The sequence below is a fragment of the Bicyclus anynana genome, chromosome 14, assembly GCF_947172395.1.
Source record: "Bicyclus anynana chromosome 14, ilBicAnyn1.1, whole genome shotgun sequence".
NCBI classification, from domain to species: Eukaryota; Metazoa; Arthropoda; class Insecta; order Lepidoptera; family Nymphalidae; genus Bicyclus; species Bicyclus anynana.
In genome coordinates, this window is record NC_069096.1 from 1,397,671 (window position 1) to 1,414,623 (window position 16,953).

Consider the following 16,953-nt stretch of genomic DNA (forward strand, 5'->3'; position numbering starts at 1 on the left):
AAATTTCCAAGAAAAGTTATATAAGCCATTGTCACGTAATGGGACCATTGTAACACAAATAGAATAAATAAATAAATCATTTATTGAGCTAAAAACATTTTTTCACACAAATATTGGTTGAAACGGCGCTGGGCCTTCTCGATTTTAGCCTCGGCGTGGCCTCCTAGATTTATCTCGTAAGAAAACCTGAATTTTTGCAGTCAAAGACGTGCCGTCTGTATTTTAAAAAAATTGTAGCACCAGTGTGTAACGACCAGTAGGAATGAATAGCTTTGTGATATGGCTTGAGGATTTATATTCGTAAAATAGGTTAGTATTACGAAATGAGAGTAGAAAAAAAAATTAAGGAGAGAAAAATGAAAACCACAGACCCGCTTAGAATACGCTTATATTTTAAAATTTTAAATTAATAATAATAATAATAAATTTACATTAACATTATATAGCTACTTTATAAAAATCCTTTACATATACATATATAGCTAATCTTTTATATCAATATGATAAAGTGATAGGAGTAGGTAAAAATCGATTTTGATTATTAAAAAAATCCACTAGGAGCTACATTCAAATGGTTTTTGGACGCTATGACTCAGCACAAGTTAGTTAAAGAGTTTGCACATGCTGTAAGATTTCACTGCCAACCATAGTCAGTGGCGAGCACAGAGTCTTTAACTAGGGTAGGGGTACTAATCATACAAAATGAATCAGTTCATACTAAATTCTCAAGGTATAGGCAGTTTATTGTTGCACCTATGAAGTGCAAGCCACTGTGTCACAGTTTATTGTTTGAACATTCACATGACTATCATATTAAAATATTTTTTTTATTCAGGCTATGGCAGTAGAAGTTTTAAGAGCGTGGTTTCTTTGGGCAAGATTAAGGCTATTGTTGTATTCTATTGTGGTCCTAAAATGAGTTACGTTGACAAATCACCAGTGATCCGCGAAATTATTTAGATTAACTCAGATTGGTTGCTATCCCAGATATTATTGTAGTTCAAATAATTCCCAATTATGAAACAGTTTTTGAATTAATAGTGACACAATTAAAAATGTGAAGAATTAGGTAAATTGTGTCACCAGTTCAAAGAAAGTGTTTCACCTTTTTAAATATTCTCAATTTTTTTTTTGTACTTATTTAAATTACAGTATCTTTAATTTGTAATTAGTAATTACATATTTGATATGGTGTAAATGGTACTTAGTGGGAGTTTAGTTTTCTTAAAAGTTTGGGAATCTCTGGTCTAGTCAATGAACCGGTCAGGTGATTTGAAGGCTTGAACAGAAAAGACAGGGTTCTGCGAACTGATAACCCATTGAAACCGTGCTCTAAAACAATTTTGAGTAAACATTATATTACATAAAATTGTGCTGTTTCAAGAGTAGGTACTATGACAGTATATAAAAAATACAAAAATATAATCTACTTATTTCTAAATGAAAATTTGAGTATAATAAATGTTGTTTAAAATCCTGCTTTTCATATATGATACATTTATAAGTTAGTTGGCATTATACAGGATGCTCGGGAGTATTTCCCATAACTTTAATTAAAAATGTCTAACATGTGTTCTAAAATGAATATTTCTTTTGTAAATCGATCTTGAATTGTGTCCCTTATATCGCATCCTTATATTATGATTAGCCAAACTTATTCATTGATAAGTATCATGAAGTAGCTTACTAGTGAAGTGCGTAGTGCCAGTTGCAATATCTCGTCGATATCGACAGTCTTACCACTACGATTACGTATTTTAAAATGCAAGGATAGATAAAGGCGTATGTTACATGGATAGTCGGAATTATCTGAATTACTTTATAACACATAAAAAGTTTTTTTTTAGTTAAAAAAAAATTGTTATGCAGTTCGATTTCTACAAGTGGAGTTGTCAACACCTTGAAGTTATGGAAAATACTCCCGAGCATCATGTATAATATCAAAATTTCAGAGTATATTATTTTAATCTGCATATTCCTTTCCCTAATGTGTTATCTACTATCCCCCCTTAAAGCCTCAAACGCCCACAAGGGGGCGCTGTTGCTTACTTTGAGAACCTATTGCCATATGACAAGGATAAGGGATTCCTTTAACGTTAATATTTATTTCTTGCAATTCTGATCATCTATCTGGTTTTGATACAAAATAAATGAGGGAAATAGATGCATAGATTAAGCGACAGAAATAAATATATCACTTCATTTAGATTTTAGTATTAAACCTATACTTTGTATACTTTGTCTATGAAATTCGTATATACTATTTATTACTAATCCTTATTTATCTTAAGCTCTTCATAAAAATACCAAAAAAAATGTCATCTGTTTGATTTGGAGAACCTACAAATAATAAAAAAATAATACAAGAATAGTCTTTGGTAGAATAAATCCCCAATTAATAAATAATGGTATTTTATACCAAATTTTGGTAATCTCGGTAGACTAGTTTCCAATAAATCACTTTTGTGTTTCTATTATAGTTTAGTAAATTCGTTCGTAACTCTCCCGATGGTCCGCGCGGTTCGGGAGGGGGGTAGCTATGCCCTGCGCGCCAACCTCATACCCGCACAGACTTTCCCTCTGCCCCGCGTATACGATTTCACACCCGCGCTGTCCTTCGCCCCCGTCGGCCGCATATCATGGGAGTGTTATCAACGAACAAGCTATGACTATGAGCATGAGCAATCTTTATCAACATTCTGAAACTCGCTATTAGACAATATTTATCAATTTAGCAACTTAAGTTTTGCGATAGAATGTAGCTCCACGCGTAGATGCACATCGAAAAATGGGAATGAAAATGAAATTTAATTTCATTTGTTTGTTATAATATTTTCGTCATGATTTTATTTATTTATTCTAAACTCACTATCATCAGTCTCAAATCCGTCGACTCCCGCAGAACGTGAATTATTTTTTTTTAATCGTACAGAAAAAATACATGGACCTTTAGTATGATGTAAAATGATTATAGTGTTTTTAATGTAAATTACGTTGTGAATACATAAATAGACTTTAGAGTCAAGACAAATTATGAACCTATCTCAAAAATAGCACAAACTGTCATAGACAAATTACCTACTATCGAAATAGTCTATGTTCGACGTATTTTATCTGTACAATTAAAACTGAAACGCAGTCCTACCAAACACGTACGAAATATTATCCATGTAATATTGGTCAGATATCTATATTACAATTATTAATTAGCTATTATTAGTGACCGACCGAAACTGATTCATTTATTTTTTCTATATGAAGATCATTATTTAAAGTACCCTAAAATGCATGGGCCACGAAAATGGCGCTTTATAATTTTATTAAATCACATTATGTCATTCATTGATTTTGAATATTTAAATAATTTGCTCTCTGTAGAAACGTGATCTCAAAATGAATAGGGATGATGACAGTTTTTTTAAATTGTATATAAATTAAGAGTACGCTAATAGTAAAGCAATTTTGTAAAAAGTAACAGGGTATCTGCGATCATTACTTTCGGAGCTACAGGGATTTAAAGGGTCAGATTTGCGGCGCTGCCGCGGATCCCTGAAAAACGCCCCATACAAAATGGTACGAACTTATGACGTCGTAGGCAATTAATGATCGTTAGATTTGTATGGGCGTTAAAACAAAATTACTAATATCTTTGATATTTCTGCGTTTATGTTTCTAGTTCACATATAAAAAAATGTCACATTTAATGTAAGGAAGCTAAAACTGTATTTTTGAAATTTTATAATCTTATTTATTTTGCAAATATCCATTCAATCTTTGTTTTTTATGTATAAATTAATTAACATTGACCTTATTTACCCGAATGTATCATAAAAATCAATCTATTCAATCCTAGTCATCATCCCCATAGTAGGTAAAGCGCAACGAAAGTCCCATATCATTATCATTATCATGTCTGTGCTATCTTCGGATCGAAGTTAGTCCGTCAATACTAGAAAAACTTTTCTATCTTCCACGACTCGCTTGTGTCGCTCGAAATAGTCTATTTTCGTCTTTGAAGACCGGGCGCTCTCTTGCCTCATATCATTATCAACCCATATTCGGCTCACTGCTGAGCTCAAGTCTCCTCTCAGAATGAGAGGGGTTAGGCCAATAGTCCACCGCGCTGGCCCAATGCGGATTGGCAGACTTCACACACGTAGAGAATTGTGAAAATTCTCTAGTATGCAGGTTTCCTCACGATGTTTTTCCTTCACCGTTGAGACACGTGATATTTCAGAGGTCATATCCACTGGCCTATCACGGCCTTATTAAAAATATCGGTTCCAAAAGCACTATTACAATATATCATTCTGAATTTTCTGATAGGTTTTTTGTATTCTCGATGCCCACACAAAAATAATATTATAATTAAATTATTATTTATAAATATTATTAATTATAAAACGTAAATGTATAATCGTAAGAACTTGCATCAATATAAAATCGAACTACTAGCATAAAAGTCTGATATTGTAAGCCATAATTCTTCATATTTTATTTTAACGCAGACGCTCAGTTCGTGGCCCTTGAAAAAAAAGTATATCAAAGACACAATTTAACAGTAGAAAAATACGAGGTACTCGTAAGAAAGGTTTCTATAAACCAAATTTTCAAACCTGAAATTTTTTTAAAACCAAATTTCAGAGGAACGTTAGGCCGATACCCAGTCGTCGATCGGTCACTATTGTCTACATTGTTTATGGATCATATCTAATTGTAATCTTCCTTTTTCTCCCCATTGGTTTCCCCGTTGATGTCCCCGTTGATTGGCGGCACGGGCGGCCTGATGGGCGGGGCGGGTATCACCTGCGGATCACATCACAATCATATATTAATAAAAACCCGATTTTGAATATATGTACTATAATATACCACATCCAATATTATGTTGTCGTCTAAGAAACTACGCCGGTTTTTTATTTTTTTTTTGTAAACACATGACAAATAATGATGTATAGACCAACATGCTAAATATTGTATCAGTATTTTTTTCATGTATTGATTTTTACTAAACTATAGGTATAGTTATATGTTGATATAAAAATCGATTAGTAGTAGTTAATTCTCGATATAGTTCATCAACGGCCCATCCCTAGGATGACGTCACAACTAATGTCAGTGATGAATACGGCCATATTTGTTTACAAAATTTTGCAATTCTAAAAAAACGAAGTTTAGTATAAAAAATATACCTAAATAGCATGAGCAAGTAAATTAACAAAGTAGATTTTAATAATTTTTTACCTATGTACCTGTTTTGTGAGGTTTTCAATTCGTCGGTACATTAAACTGTAAATTATTTAATTTCGAAGGATTTTTCGATCAATATACAAGTATATTATTATGTATTGCTAAGTCGACAAGTTAGTTTCAGTGTAGTTTCTTAAACGATAGAACGATTACTATATCCACAAACCAAAAACCACTATTACCAAAATTTGCAAAGAAATAAAAATTATTTACAGTAAACCATTGCCCAAAACCCACAAAATGACACATAAATTGTACATTAAAATAGCTTTTTAATAATAAAAAAAAATATTCCCACAACCAAACCAAAGATTCCAACACCATGATAATAAGTTTGGACTTAACTGGCAATCCATTCTTCGTTATATTATTTACTACAAGTCATGCTAATGATTTTTGATTCTACGCTATCGATTTGGTATTTTTTTTGAATAATCTTGTCGATATGTTGCTTGACGTGGAAATGTCTTTACGAAAATTAGAAATACATATAGTATTATTAAATAGACTATATTTTGAATTTTTAAAATTCAAACTTCTTAATCCTTTATTTAAATGACAATCTTGACTTTCTTGGTAAAACTATATTCTAAGAATTTGATGAGTATGAAAATATAACCCCTCTGAAATTAATACACCCCTAAACTAATGGGCTATTTTGAGTCCTAGACCTAGGCTTGGCTAATTTACAAATAATCTAAAATATTTCTAAGTTTAGAAAATCTCGTCTATTCAAAGGTCACTTCGCAATAAAGCTACTTCCTTGAAGTGCATTTCAAAAATGGTTATGCCTATGACAAAATGCTTGAACTAAAAATTGTGGAGCTTATAATTTTTATATTAAAGATTATATGCTCTATAATTTCTGGTTTAACATTATTATGGTCAGAGAAACCGAAATGTTTTCAAAACGCCTATTTGGCAATCTTTAACCTGGAATGTCCTAAAACGCAGGCAAGGGTTTCAAGAAGGCACATATGAATTATGAAAATCAAATTAAAGGTTTATAAGTTTCTCCAGCGGACCTCGCTTTTTCTCTCACAGCATGTCTCATACTCCGAGGCAGAGAAAAGAGAAAAATGTCGATGGGTTGCGTGCAAAATTCATTTTTTTTCACACCATAAATTTTGTTTTTGCAGCACTTAATAAAGGGTAGGTACTGAAACAAACAGACAAGGCTGTAGATTTTTATTCATAAAAAAGGGTCCGAAATCATCATGTGAGGATACGTCAGGAACGACTCTGGACTTTTATTTTCGGATCATTAGGTTCAAATAAAGGAAACGTGTGCGTCTCAGGACGCTCGACAGAAGTGATAACTTAAACCTGTATGCGTGACAGAAAGGGAAGCCAGGAGTGGCGCCGTAATGCGTTACGTTACAAGGCTGTTTAATTATGTGTTCCTATAGGAAGCTATAATTTTAATAAATACGTGACAACTTACTACATTTCCCCTTTCCCTTGTGATATTTATAATTTTCTTAGAACCCGTTTCCCCCTCTTGATACTCGCATGATTAATGGACGATCTCTAACTTATGATCCTAGGCCATGAATCCCAGGATCCATGAGATCCACGATCTCTAACTAGATCCATGAACGTCACTACCACCTTGGCTCCGAATTGAAATTCCTGTTATATACTATTTTACTTTTTATACAATGCTACAAGCAACACATCGACAAGAAGTTCAAATGCATCTGCGTACGTTCGAGCCTGTGGCGTGGTCGTCTTCTTCCTCCTGTTAGAAATAATGCCGGATCAGTTATTGGCCGATACAATTTTGCCCGATTAAAGGTGCATTGATACATGTAGTGTGCTCAGTTGGCCCGCGTTATAAAATGGTAAGTGATCCCATAGTGTAGGGGATTGACTTTTAAAGGATAGACAAATTCAGATACTGACTTGCAAGTAGCTGGAAGCCGAAAGTCATGATCATGTGTTCTTTTATATATATAAATATATATATAAATTCTCATTCAGGATCATATTCTTATGATCCTGAATGAGAATTTAATAAAGCTCTATACGAGATTCTAAATTCGGATTCACAAATCCAGCGCAGACACCAAAGTTGTTCTATATTTATGAAAATATGGCATCTAACTATTGCAAGTCAGTCAGACAATTGGTATAAAATCACAAAGTTCACATTAATTCCCAATTCCAGTCACTAGTGGAACTTCAGACACATATCCCGTGTTTCCATAAGATTTTGCTGAGCCAATGTTTATATATATTTTTTTAAATTTTGTATTGTTCACTTTGAAACTTATAAATGTGTAATCATCGCAAGTCCAAGGTAAATTTTTCATTAAATAATTTTATCATTCACGCCACAGAAGTATAGCTTATGAATGTAGTAACACTTTTATAAATTACAGCAACATAGATGACACAATAAGTTTTATTAAGTAAAAAGCTTCTTAGAAATGCCTTTTTATGTATTTGAATGGCGTAAAAAACAATTAATTTTACCTTACGTTTACTAAAAAGATGAAGTTACGTTGCATTTGTAAGTATTTCTAACTTATTTATATAGAATTTGTAATAATAACAATATCTAAAAATAATCGATTCTTTAGGCTGACCAATAAAACATTGATCAAGTAATTGAATACTCTGTGTTACAGACTAAACAATGTATTTGTCAAAGTTGTATAAGTGTGTGTAAAAATTATACGTGTGTATATTACGATTCAATAGTTGTGTGTAATGTAAGGACACAATAAATAATTATTTATTGGTGTTAACTATTTACGATGTGTGTGTTTACCGCGACCTCTTCAAAAACGACAGTCAATTTTATTCGTGAATTTGGTACGATACTAGTACATATGTAATTAGTCTGAGTTACCTTACCACTAAAGCTAATCATACCAAATGTATTCAGGGAAGTGTGTTTGGTGTTGGATGTATACTCCGCGCCATGAAACAAGTCCCGTAGACGCGGCGCGAATGTCTTAATGGTGCTCATTGCCATTTGGTAATGGCGGTTATTGTCATTTGCGTAAGGTGCTGACAATTTTAGTTCAGGTTTTAGTCGCGGGACTTCTTTCGTGGCGCGGAGTCTATTGGTAAGATGAACAGATCAAACTGTGTCTCAACTATCTACTGCCAAATGATTGTTTGTATACCTCAGAACTGCATCCAAAAATCCAATACACAAATTAATCTATCAGTAGCGAAGACTGACGTTATCTAGTAGGTAAACCGTTCATGTGTTCTTTAATCTGTATGTGTTTTTGGCTGAGTACTTTAAATTATTATTAACTTTCGTAAAACTCGTGGAAGTTTAAAAGGTAACCCGATAGGAATCGGATTGTTAGGAACCATCGCCCCTGTAATCTATACCAATGTGACTTATAAAAGTGGTACTACGAGTATATGTGTTCATAGTTTGGCAAGTACATTGATAACACTCCCATGATATGCGGGCGACAGGGGGAAAGACTGAGCAGGTTTGAAACGCCCCCCGGCCCGCGCACATCATCGGGAGTGTTATGAACGAAGTTGCCAAGCTATAGATCATATCCTAAATGTAGGTCACGTAGCATTATGCTGAGCTGGGACCATTATCTGGGTTATGCCACACATCGCAAGGCATTTACTGGGTGTCCTGGTGTACTGGAGATATTATGATTGTTACCGCCGTGCGGTACGCTCGGCTTCAGTGTGCTCGTGGCGTTCGAGCCGTCCACATCTCTTGTTGTGTAATTTTTTAGGGGTTACTTCGGATAGGCGGGAAGAGTGACTTGAGAGGAAAAGGGAAGTGTTTGTTAACAGTCAAAGGTACTTTTAACCCTACACACAACGTTCACAAGTGCGTGACTTCACTCAAGGTCATTCTCTGCCATTCTAGGGTCTTACTTTGGTTACAGTTTGATTTGTTAATTAAGTTGTCCTGACAAATGTTGTGAATCATAACCTTTGTTCAACATTAGTTTTCTTATTTTTGTAATCACCTTTGAGTCGGCTAAAATGATGTGTGGCATAATTTCGAAATAAACGCATTTTTCTTTCTTTCTTTCTTCTTTAGCGCAGTTATTTTGTGTGTGAGTGTGTGTGCGCGTGTGTGTGTGTGTGTGTGTGACTCACAGCGGGCTTGGGGCGGTGCGTGTCGACGGCGTCCACGGACAGCGTGATGTGCTCCTCGCGGCAGCCGTACGCCACCGGCGTCAGCTTGATGACCGTGTGCAGCGGCACGTGCAGGTACGGCAGCTCCTCTGGAACGGTGCGCTCGATTTACTTCCACAGTATTTAGTTCGACAGACTTAGGAGACTCCTGCTCGAAAAGTGAGCCGATGTGCTGAGCTCGAGTTCAGAATGAGAGGGGTTAGGCCAATAGTCCACCACGCTGGCCCAATGCGGATTGGCAGATTTCACACACGCAGAGAATTGAGAAATTCTCTGGCGTGCAGGTTTCCTCGCGATGTTTTCCTTCACCAATTAAGACACGTGATATTTAATTTCATAAAATGCACACAACTGAAAAGTTGGAGGTGCATGCCCCGGACCGGATTCGAACCCACGCCCTCCAGAATCGGAAGCAGAGGTCATATCCACCGGGCTATCACGACTTATATATATATATAAGAGATAACGTTATTGGTGATCAAATCATAAATGATAATTTGAGCCAATGCTCCAATGCGCTCACCGGCGGACTTGTCGAGGAAGTAGGCCAGGAGGCAGCGCATGACGGCCTGGTGCGACACCACCAGCACGTTGCCCTGCCGCTCCAGCTCCATGATGACGGGCTCCAGGCGCGCCACCAGGTCCTCGTAGCTCTCGCCGCGCGGGTACCGGTACGCGAACTTGTTGGCGTCCCGCGCGTTGAAGTCCGACGGGTACTTCTGCTGGATCTCCGCGTATGTCATCTCCTCGCAGATGCCCTGGTAGACGGATGTAGAGCAAACTAGTTATTCCAATAACTTCAGTTGCCATTGACATTGGCCGGTAGGTAATCCAAACGATGACTGACATTTTAGGATTACGATGGGTCCTTTTAAGACTATAACTGGTAATCCTGAACAATGACTGGCATTTTAGGACTACCACTAGAATCCAGAACAATGTCTGACATTGGAGAACTATGACAGATCAGCGATGCAGTACGAGACCTTTTGGCTGGTGGGAGGCTTCGGCCGTGGCTAGTTACCACCCTACCGGCAAAGACGTACCGCCAAGCGATTTAGCGATCCGGTACGATGCCGTGTAGAAACCAAAAGGGGTGTGGATTTTCATCCTCCTAACAAGTTAGCCCGCTTCTATCTTAGACTGTATCATCACTTACCATCAGGTGAGATTGTAATCAAGGGCTAACTTGTAAAGAATAAAAAGAAACTAAAGACCATTGTCTCCAATACTCACCGCGTCGATCTCGTTGAGCGCCTTCCAGCGCTCCTGCGGCGCGCGCACGTCCTTCACGGTCTGGATGGCGCGGCGCATCCACGACGTCCACACGCGCAGGCCGGGGATGTGCTGCTGCTCGATGTAGCCGGCCAGCGCGCCCGCGTACTGCCGCCCGCGCGCCGACAGTTCGCTGTCGCCGCCTATGCGCCCCACCAGGTTGTGCAAGCTCTCGCCGTGCTGACCATTTAAACAATTGTAATGTGTAGGCATATATGGTGATATTGTCTACTATAACGGCAAAATATATAATAACGGCAAAATCTAAAGTATAGGACTCTCTTTTGTTCCAAATCTAATGTATCCCTGTATGAATATTCCTGAAGACAAAAGTCTTTGAACAGTGCGTGTTGCCAGTGATAAACTATGTTTCCGAGACTTGGTCGCTAACTCTGAGAGAGACTTGAGTCGATGGAATGTGCTATTCTCGGAGTATCCCTGCGTGATTGAATCAGAAATGAAGAGATCTACAGAAGAACCATAGTCACTAATATATCTCAACGTTGGATGGACGTTTGGGTCCCATGGTGTAAGATGCCGACCACGCACTAGAAAACGCTGTGTTGGTCGACCCTCCACCAGGTGGACTGGTGACATCAAGTCGCAGAGATTCGCTGGATGTAGACGGCTCAGGATAGTCATGTTGGAAGTCCCTACAAAAGGCCTACAAAAAAAAGTTTTGCAGTGGACGTCCATCGACTGATATGAAGATGACTGAATAGTACCAATTGCAACTTACCCTAGTCAAATAAATTGTTCTGGGTACAATGTGTATGTTCATGAGATAGTATACAATTCTACTCTGTATGTGTCCCTCGTGTTTGTGGACCACCACCTTCTCTCCCGTGTCGTAGATCTTCATGAAACTGCATTCCGACTCTAACGTCTCTTCAAGGGGCTCATACTTTTCCTTATAGTGTTCTATCCTTAATCGGAAGTCATCTAGAACATTGTCTGCATTCTGGATGTTTGTGTAATCTGGGCTGCTCACTTTTACCTCCTGCAAACAATTCAAAAATCATGTAAAACATCTGCACCTTTTAAAGTCTGCTATGAAGTAATTCGAAGTTTCATTATTAGGAAGCTGACCTTAAACCTCACCAAACATCAAAACCGCGAGTTTGACCCCCTTTGGACTATTCTTTTATTTTCTCTTACCTTTTGGTTTAGTTAGAAGATACTTTTTGATTTAGTTAGAAGAGTAAAGACAATGTCGTTGCTGGTGATATCTAAAAACATCGCTAAATACTATTTAGCTCTATATCTAAAAAAACACATAGACAATTATAGTCAGTAGGAATAAATAGCACATACCATTATGTTTTGTTCGATGATCCTCGGGTCGTCGCATACGGACTCAACAAAGAACAGCTTGAAGCCCATCTTGTGTACGACGATGTCTCGGATCATGCGCCGCCGCTCCATGGTCGAGTTGGTCGCGTCGAACACCTGCAGTACAACAACTGGTCAGTACAATGTGGCAGGTACAGTACAGTACAGTAGGCAGGTAGAGCTCGCGTAGGTGATGTAAGACACTCACGGCCACCTCGCCGCCCTTGACCAGCCACTCGCAGACGTCGTGAAGCGCGTCAAGCGCGCACTGCTGGCGGATGGCCATGGCCTCCTTGTTGTCTGCGCGGAAGAACTCGTGGCTTGTGTATGCGGTGGTCGCGTGACGCCTATACTCGCCCAGGTTGAAGACTGTCCACAAACAGAAACTCTGTATTATCGATCATACTTTTAACATCTAGTCTGTTCCGAAGTTGCAATAAATCGAACTGAATCCTGCTGGGATATGATTTTGTACACTACAGAGTCACATTACCTCTTATCCTGACTAGAACTTTTGGCAAGCTTCGCTTTGACTTATGTGCATTTCTCCCCTACCCTACTCCAAAAAAACTCTCTGTAGGAATATTTAAAAAAAATAGGTAAATTGATTCTTGAGAGCCATAAACACAGCCTGGCCGTTAGATTGTTAGACGTCAGGCTGAAAATTCCGCTTGAAAAAGACAAGACTGGCCAATCGCTGGCCTACATACCTGGACGCTACATCTGTGGATGTGGAAAGCCCGAAACGACATAATAAACAGACATTTGATTGGATTATGGTCCAGAGACTGATCTCTGATAGACAAAGGAAAGAGAGAAAAAATAATTGATTCTGCCATTCTCGAGATGTGCGCTTAACAACACATATACATTACATTACATTCATTTGTATAGATACTAGTTGTGCAATTTACCCACCCCTTGTGTTAATTCCTATCCAGTTGAGGTACCGTGAGAGCTTCTTGGAGATGTAGGTCTTGCCGCGCGCGGGCAGCCCCACCATTGCGATCACGTGCGGAATGTTCACATAGTTTGCGCGCTCCCCTGCAACAAAACACTTTGTTAATTAGGAAGATACTATACAAGAATTGACTTTCTATCAATCACTATCAGATGATAAATAAAATGACTGAGACAAACGGCACATAGTATATTGTATACATACAAGTTCCTCGATTATGGGTGGTAACTCATTATTTATGTTACTGTGGAGGGGAGGTATGTTGGTATAAATTATTAGAGGGTATTTGATGACTTGAGCTCAGTTGTTTTTTAGGCAGCGTGGACACCGTCACGCTGCCAGCCGTGTTAATGATTTTGTGCAATAATGTTTTGTATTGTAATTATTGATCATAAATTGTTTAGTGTCGGCATGGAGTACATGTTGGGCAGGGAAGGTACTATCCTACTCCCAAAGTCACAAGTCCTGGGACCTGTTCAAAGTGTTTCCTCTACCACAAAATAAATACAATCACTGTTGCTGGAACCCGTCATGCCACAATATTTTATAGCACATTCAACTACTTGGGTAGTTGGTGGTGTTATTACTTGTTAATGAGGAAGATTCCAAGCTAGCAAACAGCCTTGCGGTGTGCAAGTTTTACAGGTTAACAAGAACTGTGAATTATAAATTACATTAAAAATTTCAAAAGAACAGCTGCTGAGTTTCTTTTTAATTATTTTCAACAGAATTTAAAATAAATTATTTTGATTTGATTAACTTGGCTTAAAGTTGCAGTATAAAAGAGAGATTTTATATCAAAGTTATAGAATTTTAGTAAGTCATTTAATTTTTTTTTCAATGGTATTTCTGTATATATTTTGACTAGCAGATGCCTATGACTTTAATGTGATATTCTGTTTTTACTAATCCCAAAGGAACCTTAGATTGATTCCGATTAAAAAAATGCATTTAAAAACTGGCTGGATAGATGTATGAAGCAATAAGAAGCACAACGATATACGCGCCTCAGCGAAAGCTGCATAGGCTATAATTACAATAATAATAATAATATGATCCGGATAATTCGGTCCATCGTCAGACAGGACTATTCTAAGTCAGACATCATAGTGCTGGACTGAGCACAGTTGAGAACAGAATCTCGAGAGAGATGAGGCAGAGAAAAACTTAAGTATCTTGATCTGGCTAATGAGATTGCCACCATGTGGCATATGGAGTCCATTGAAATCATCCCAATTGTCATATCTGCCAATGGTTTGATCCCGGTCAGTCTTTCTCACCATCTGAGGCAGCTGGGATTCCATGGCAGTTCACTCATATTCAAGCTGCAAAAAGTGGTCCTGTTGCCCTGACCCCCGACAGTCGGGGTAAATCCTCCCCCCAGTGTATATATATATTTATTTAATGTGTATTTAAGTTTATCTATTTTGTGTGTTTATTTTGTAGCGTGAAAGTTAAATTCATGGAAAATAATATTAATCCTATATTCTGATCTAAGGCACATTTCATTTATTTGTACATCAACTTTCATGCAAATTAATTCAGTGGTTTAAATGTGCAAAGGTAAGGTTTGGTACAGACACTTACTTTTACATTTATATAACACTAGCGGACGACCGCAACTTCGTCCGCGTGGAAATCAATGTAAACTTTCAACCCAACTTTTCGAGGATGAATTTTAAAAAATTCTTGTATCACATAATATTTTATATTTTTTCATGATTTATGAACAAATTTTTAACCCTGTAACTCTAAAAATGAAGGATTTTCCATACAAACCCACTCAACCCCTATTTCACCCACTTCTATTTTAATTTTAAGGTTAAAAGTACCCTATATTTTGCTTCAAGGTCCTTCATTTACTATTATACCAAAATTCATCTTAATCGATACAGCCATTAAGCTGTAAAAAGGTAACAGACAGACAGATTTACTTTCACATTTATAATATCAGTAAAGATTATCAGTAGTATACCATCATAGATAAAAAAATTATATGATGCTTACCCTGATAGAGTCATTATGAACTTGTTGAAAAATAAATTTTCCATTTTTTACTGTTGTTATATCAGCTGTACTTGTTTACTGAATATTGGTAATACTATGTGACACTTATTAAGTGTCTACATTTTACACATATTGTTATGTGTAAAAAGAGCTAATATAAAATAAACAAAAGGTTTATCAGTTTTCAGATAGTGAATAAAAACAAACAGTGAACAAATACAAAACATTGCACAAGATAAGATTCAGCTAATGTCAGCTGATCCCATGATTTATAGCCATTTATGGACTATCAGCTTTAACTATTCATAAAAAAAATCACTAAACACAATAAAAAAGGTACAGATAAACTAATCTCAACATATTTGTGTATGTACTCCTTTTTATTCATATGTGAAGAAATCTTTTCTGCTAGAAAGTTGGTGTAAGCTTTCATTGCTTGTGTTAATAATAGTATTTTAGAGGACAGAATGAGTGTGTAAATCCTTGAAAAATTTCATTTAATTATGTTTCGATTATAGTATTTTAAAAGACGATTAGAACACAATTTTGCATTGTTTTGTAATATCTTACAGAGCATTTTTTAATAAAAAACCCAAGCAGATTATGGATTTTAGGCAGAAATTGGCATGTATGTAGCATTGGCATTCACACATTACATACATTTTGAAAGAGCCGTGATAGCCCAGTGGATATGACCTCTGCCTCCGATTTCGGAGGGTGTGGGTTCGAATCCGGTCCGGGGCATGCATCTCCAACTTTTCAGTTGTGTGCATTTTAAGAAATTAAATATCACGTGTCTCAATCGGTGAAGGAAAACATTGTGAGGAAACCTGCATACCAGAGAATTCTTAATTCTCTGCGTGTGTGAAGTCTGCCAATCCGCATTGGGCCAGCGTGGTGGACTATTGGCCTAACCCCTCTCATTCTGAGAGGAGACTCGAGCTCAGCAGTGAGCCGTATATGGGTTGATAACGACGATACATTTTGATCATAATACAGAAAATGACATACATGTTCCCTTCAGGCTGTCTACTGTCATAAGGGGCACTGTCTACTATACGGACGTTCCAGGCCTCAGGCCGCCCTAACACAGGCCGGTCTAAGTAATATAAAATAAATTGTCTAATTTAAACAAACCTTGATTTTTAATAAAATACAAATAAATGTTTAGCAACAAGTTGAAAAACTTTAGAAACAAAGTTCAATTAAAACTTTACCTATTAAACATTTATAACATACGTAATCAGAGACGATATTGTCTGATAAAAACTATTCAATGGTCATATTTTAAAAAATCATATCAGCTATTGTTATGCAGGTATTTGTTTATACAACATACTTAACTGTAAAAGTTAGAAAATTGAACTTGATAAGGGTATCATACGACGTAATATGCAAAGATTTCCGCCCTGGTGACGAGTGTATCTAATAAATTAACACTCCTTTCTAATTTGCAACAAGTTTCTGATTATACTGACCATCTCCGAAAAATTGTTTGTTTAAATACTTCCAACCTTCCGCGCGGTTGTCGTCGAAGTCCATTTTATCAGTGTACTTGATACGCACACGTGAATAATTTTACAATAGTTATCACTGTTATTTAATTAAAACATTAAATCACATTTGCAGAACTGCAATTCGCGACTGGAAAACGTCAAATGCGTCAAATCGATAACGTCAATTGTGACAGTGACATATGGCAGTCTCTAGGAATAGAGTAATTGATCAGATACTCCTAACAAATTATACACATTTTATTAGTTGTATAAATATTAGTTTAATAATATCTGTTATCAATAAGAGTTTTATATTGGTGCACTGATTAAATTTTATCACTTTTTAAAGTATTATTTTATTAGCATTAGTTTTATTTGCTACATTCTAAATTTTGATACAAGGCCAGAGTGAATATTATTTTGTAGGATTAAAGTAAAGAAGTGAATTCCCTAAAGTTTTAATTAAAATAATATTAATTCATGCTCACGACGCTT

General features: G+C 36.7%; 1 protein-coding gene across 3 annotated transcripts in view; it reads right to left on the reverse strand.

Moving 5' to 3' along the window:
- Positions 1 to 370: 370 nt before the first annotated feature.
- Positions 371 to 16,953, reverse strand: part of LOC112057904 (6-phosphofructo-2-kinase/fructose-2,6-bisphosphatase) — a 40,164-nt gene continuing 23,581 nt past the window's right edge. Inside the window, exons 1-10 of one of the 3 annotated variants that reach the window (XM_024098513.2) lie at positions 16,441 to 16,547; positions 12,913 to 13,038; positions 12,203 to 12,363; positions 11,977 to 12,111; positions 11,402 to 11,662; positions 10,624 to 10,842; positions 9,911 to 10,145; positions 9,349 to 9,476; positions 6,959 to 6,991; positions 371 to 4,806 (exon numbers count right to left, since the gene is read on the reverse strand). In XM_024098513.2, coding sequence (XP_023954281.1) covers positions 4,711 to 4,806; positions 6,959 to 6,991; positions 9,349 to 9,476; positions 9,911 to 10,145; positions 10,624 to 10,842; positions 11,402 to 11,662; positions 11,977 to 12,111; positions 12,203 to 12,363; positions 12,913 to 13,038; positions 16,441 to 16,504 — 1,458 coding nt within the window. In that variant the 5' untranslated portion in view covers positions 16,505 to 16,547 and the 3' untranslated portion in view covers positions 371 to 4,710. Of the gene's footprint in view, positions 4,807 to 6,958; positions 6,992 to 9,348; positions 9,477 to 9,910; positions 10,146 to 10,623; positions 10,843 to 11,401; positions 11,663 to 11,976; positions 12,112 to 12,202; positions 12,364 to 12,912; positions 13,039 to 16,440; positions 16,548 to 16,953 lie in introns of those variants that run through there. The other 2 variants (XM_024098510.2, XM_052885679.1) reach the window with 2 other exon arrangements.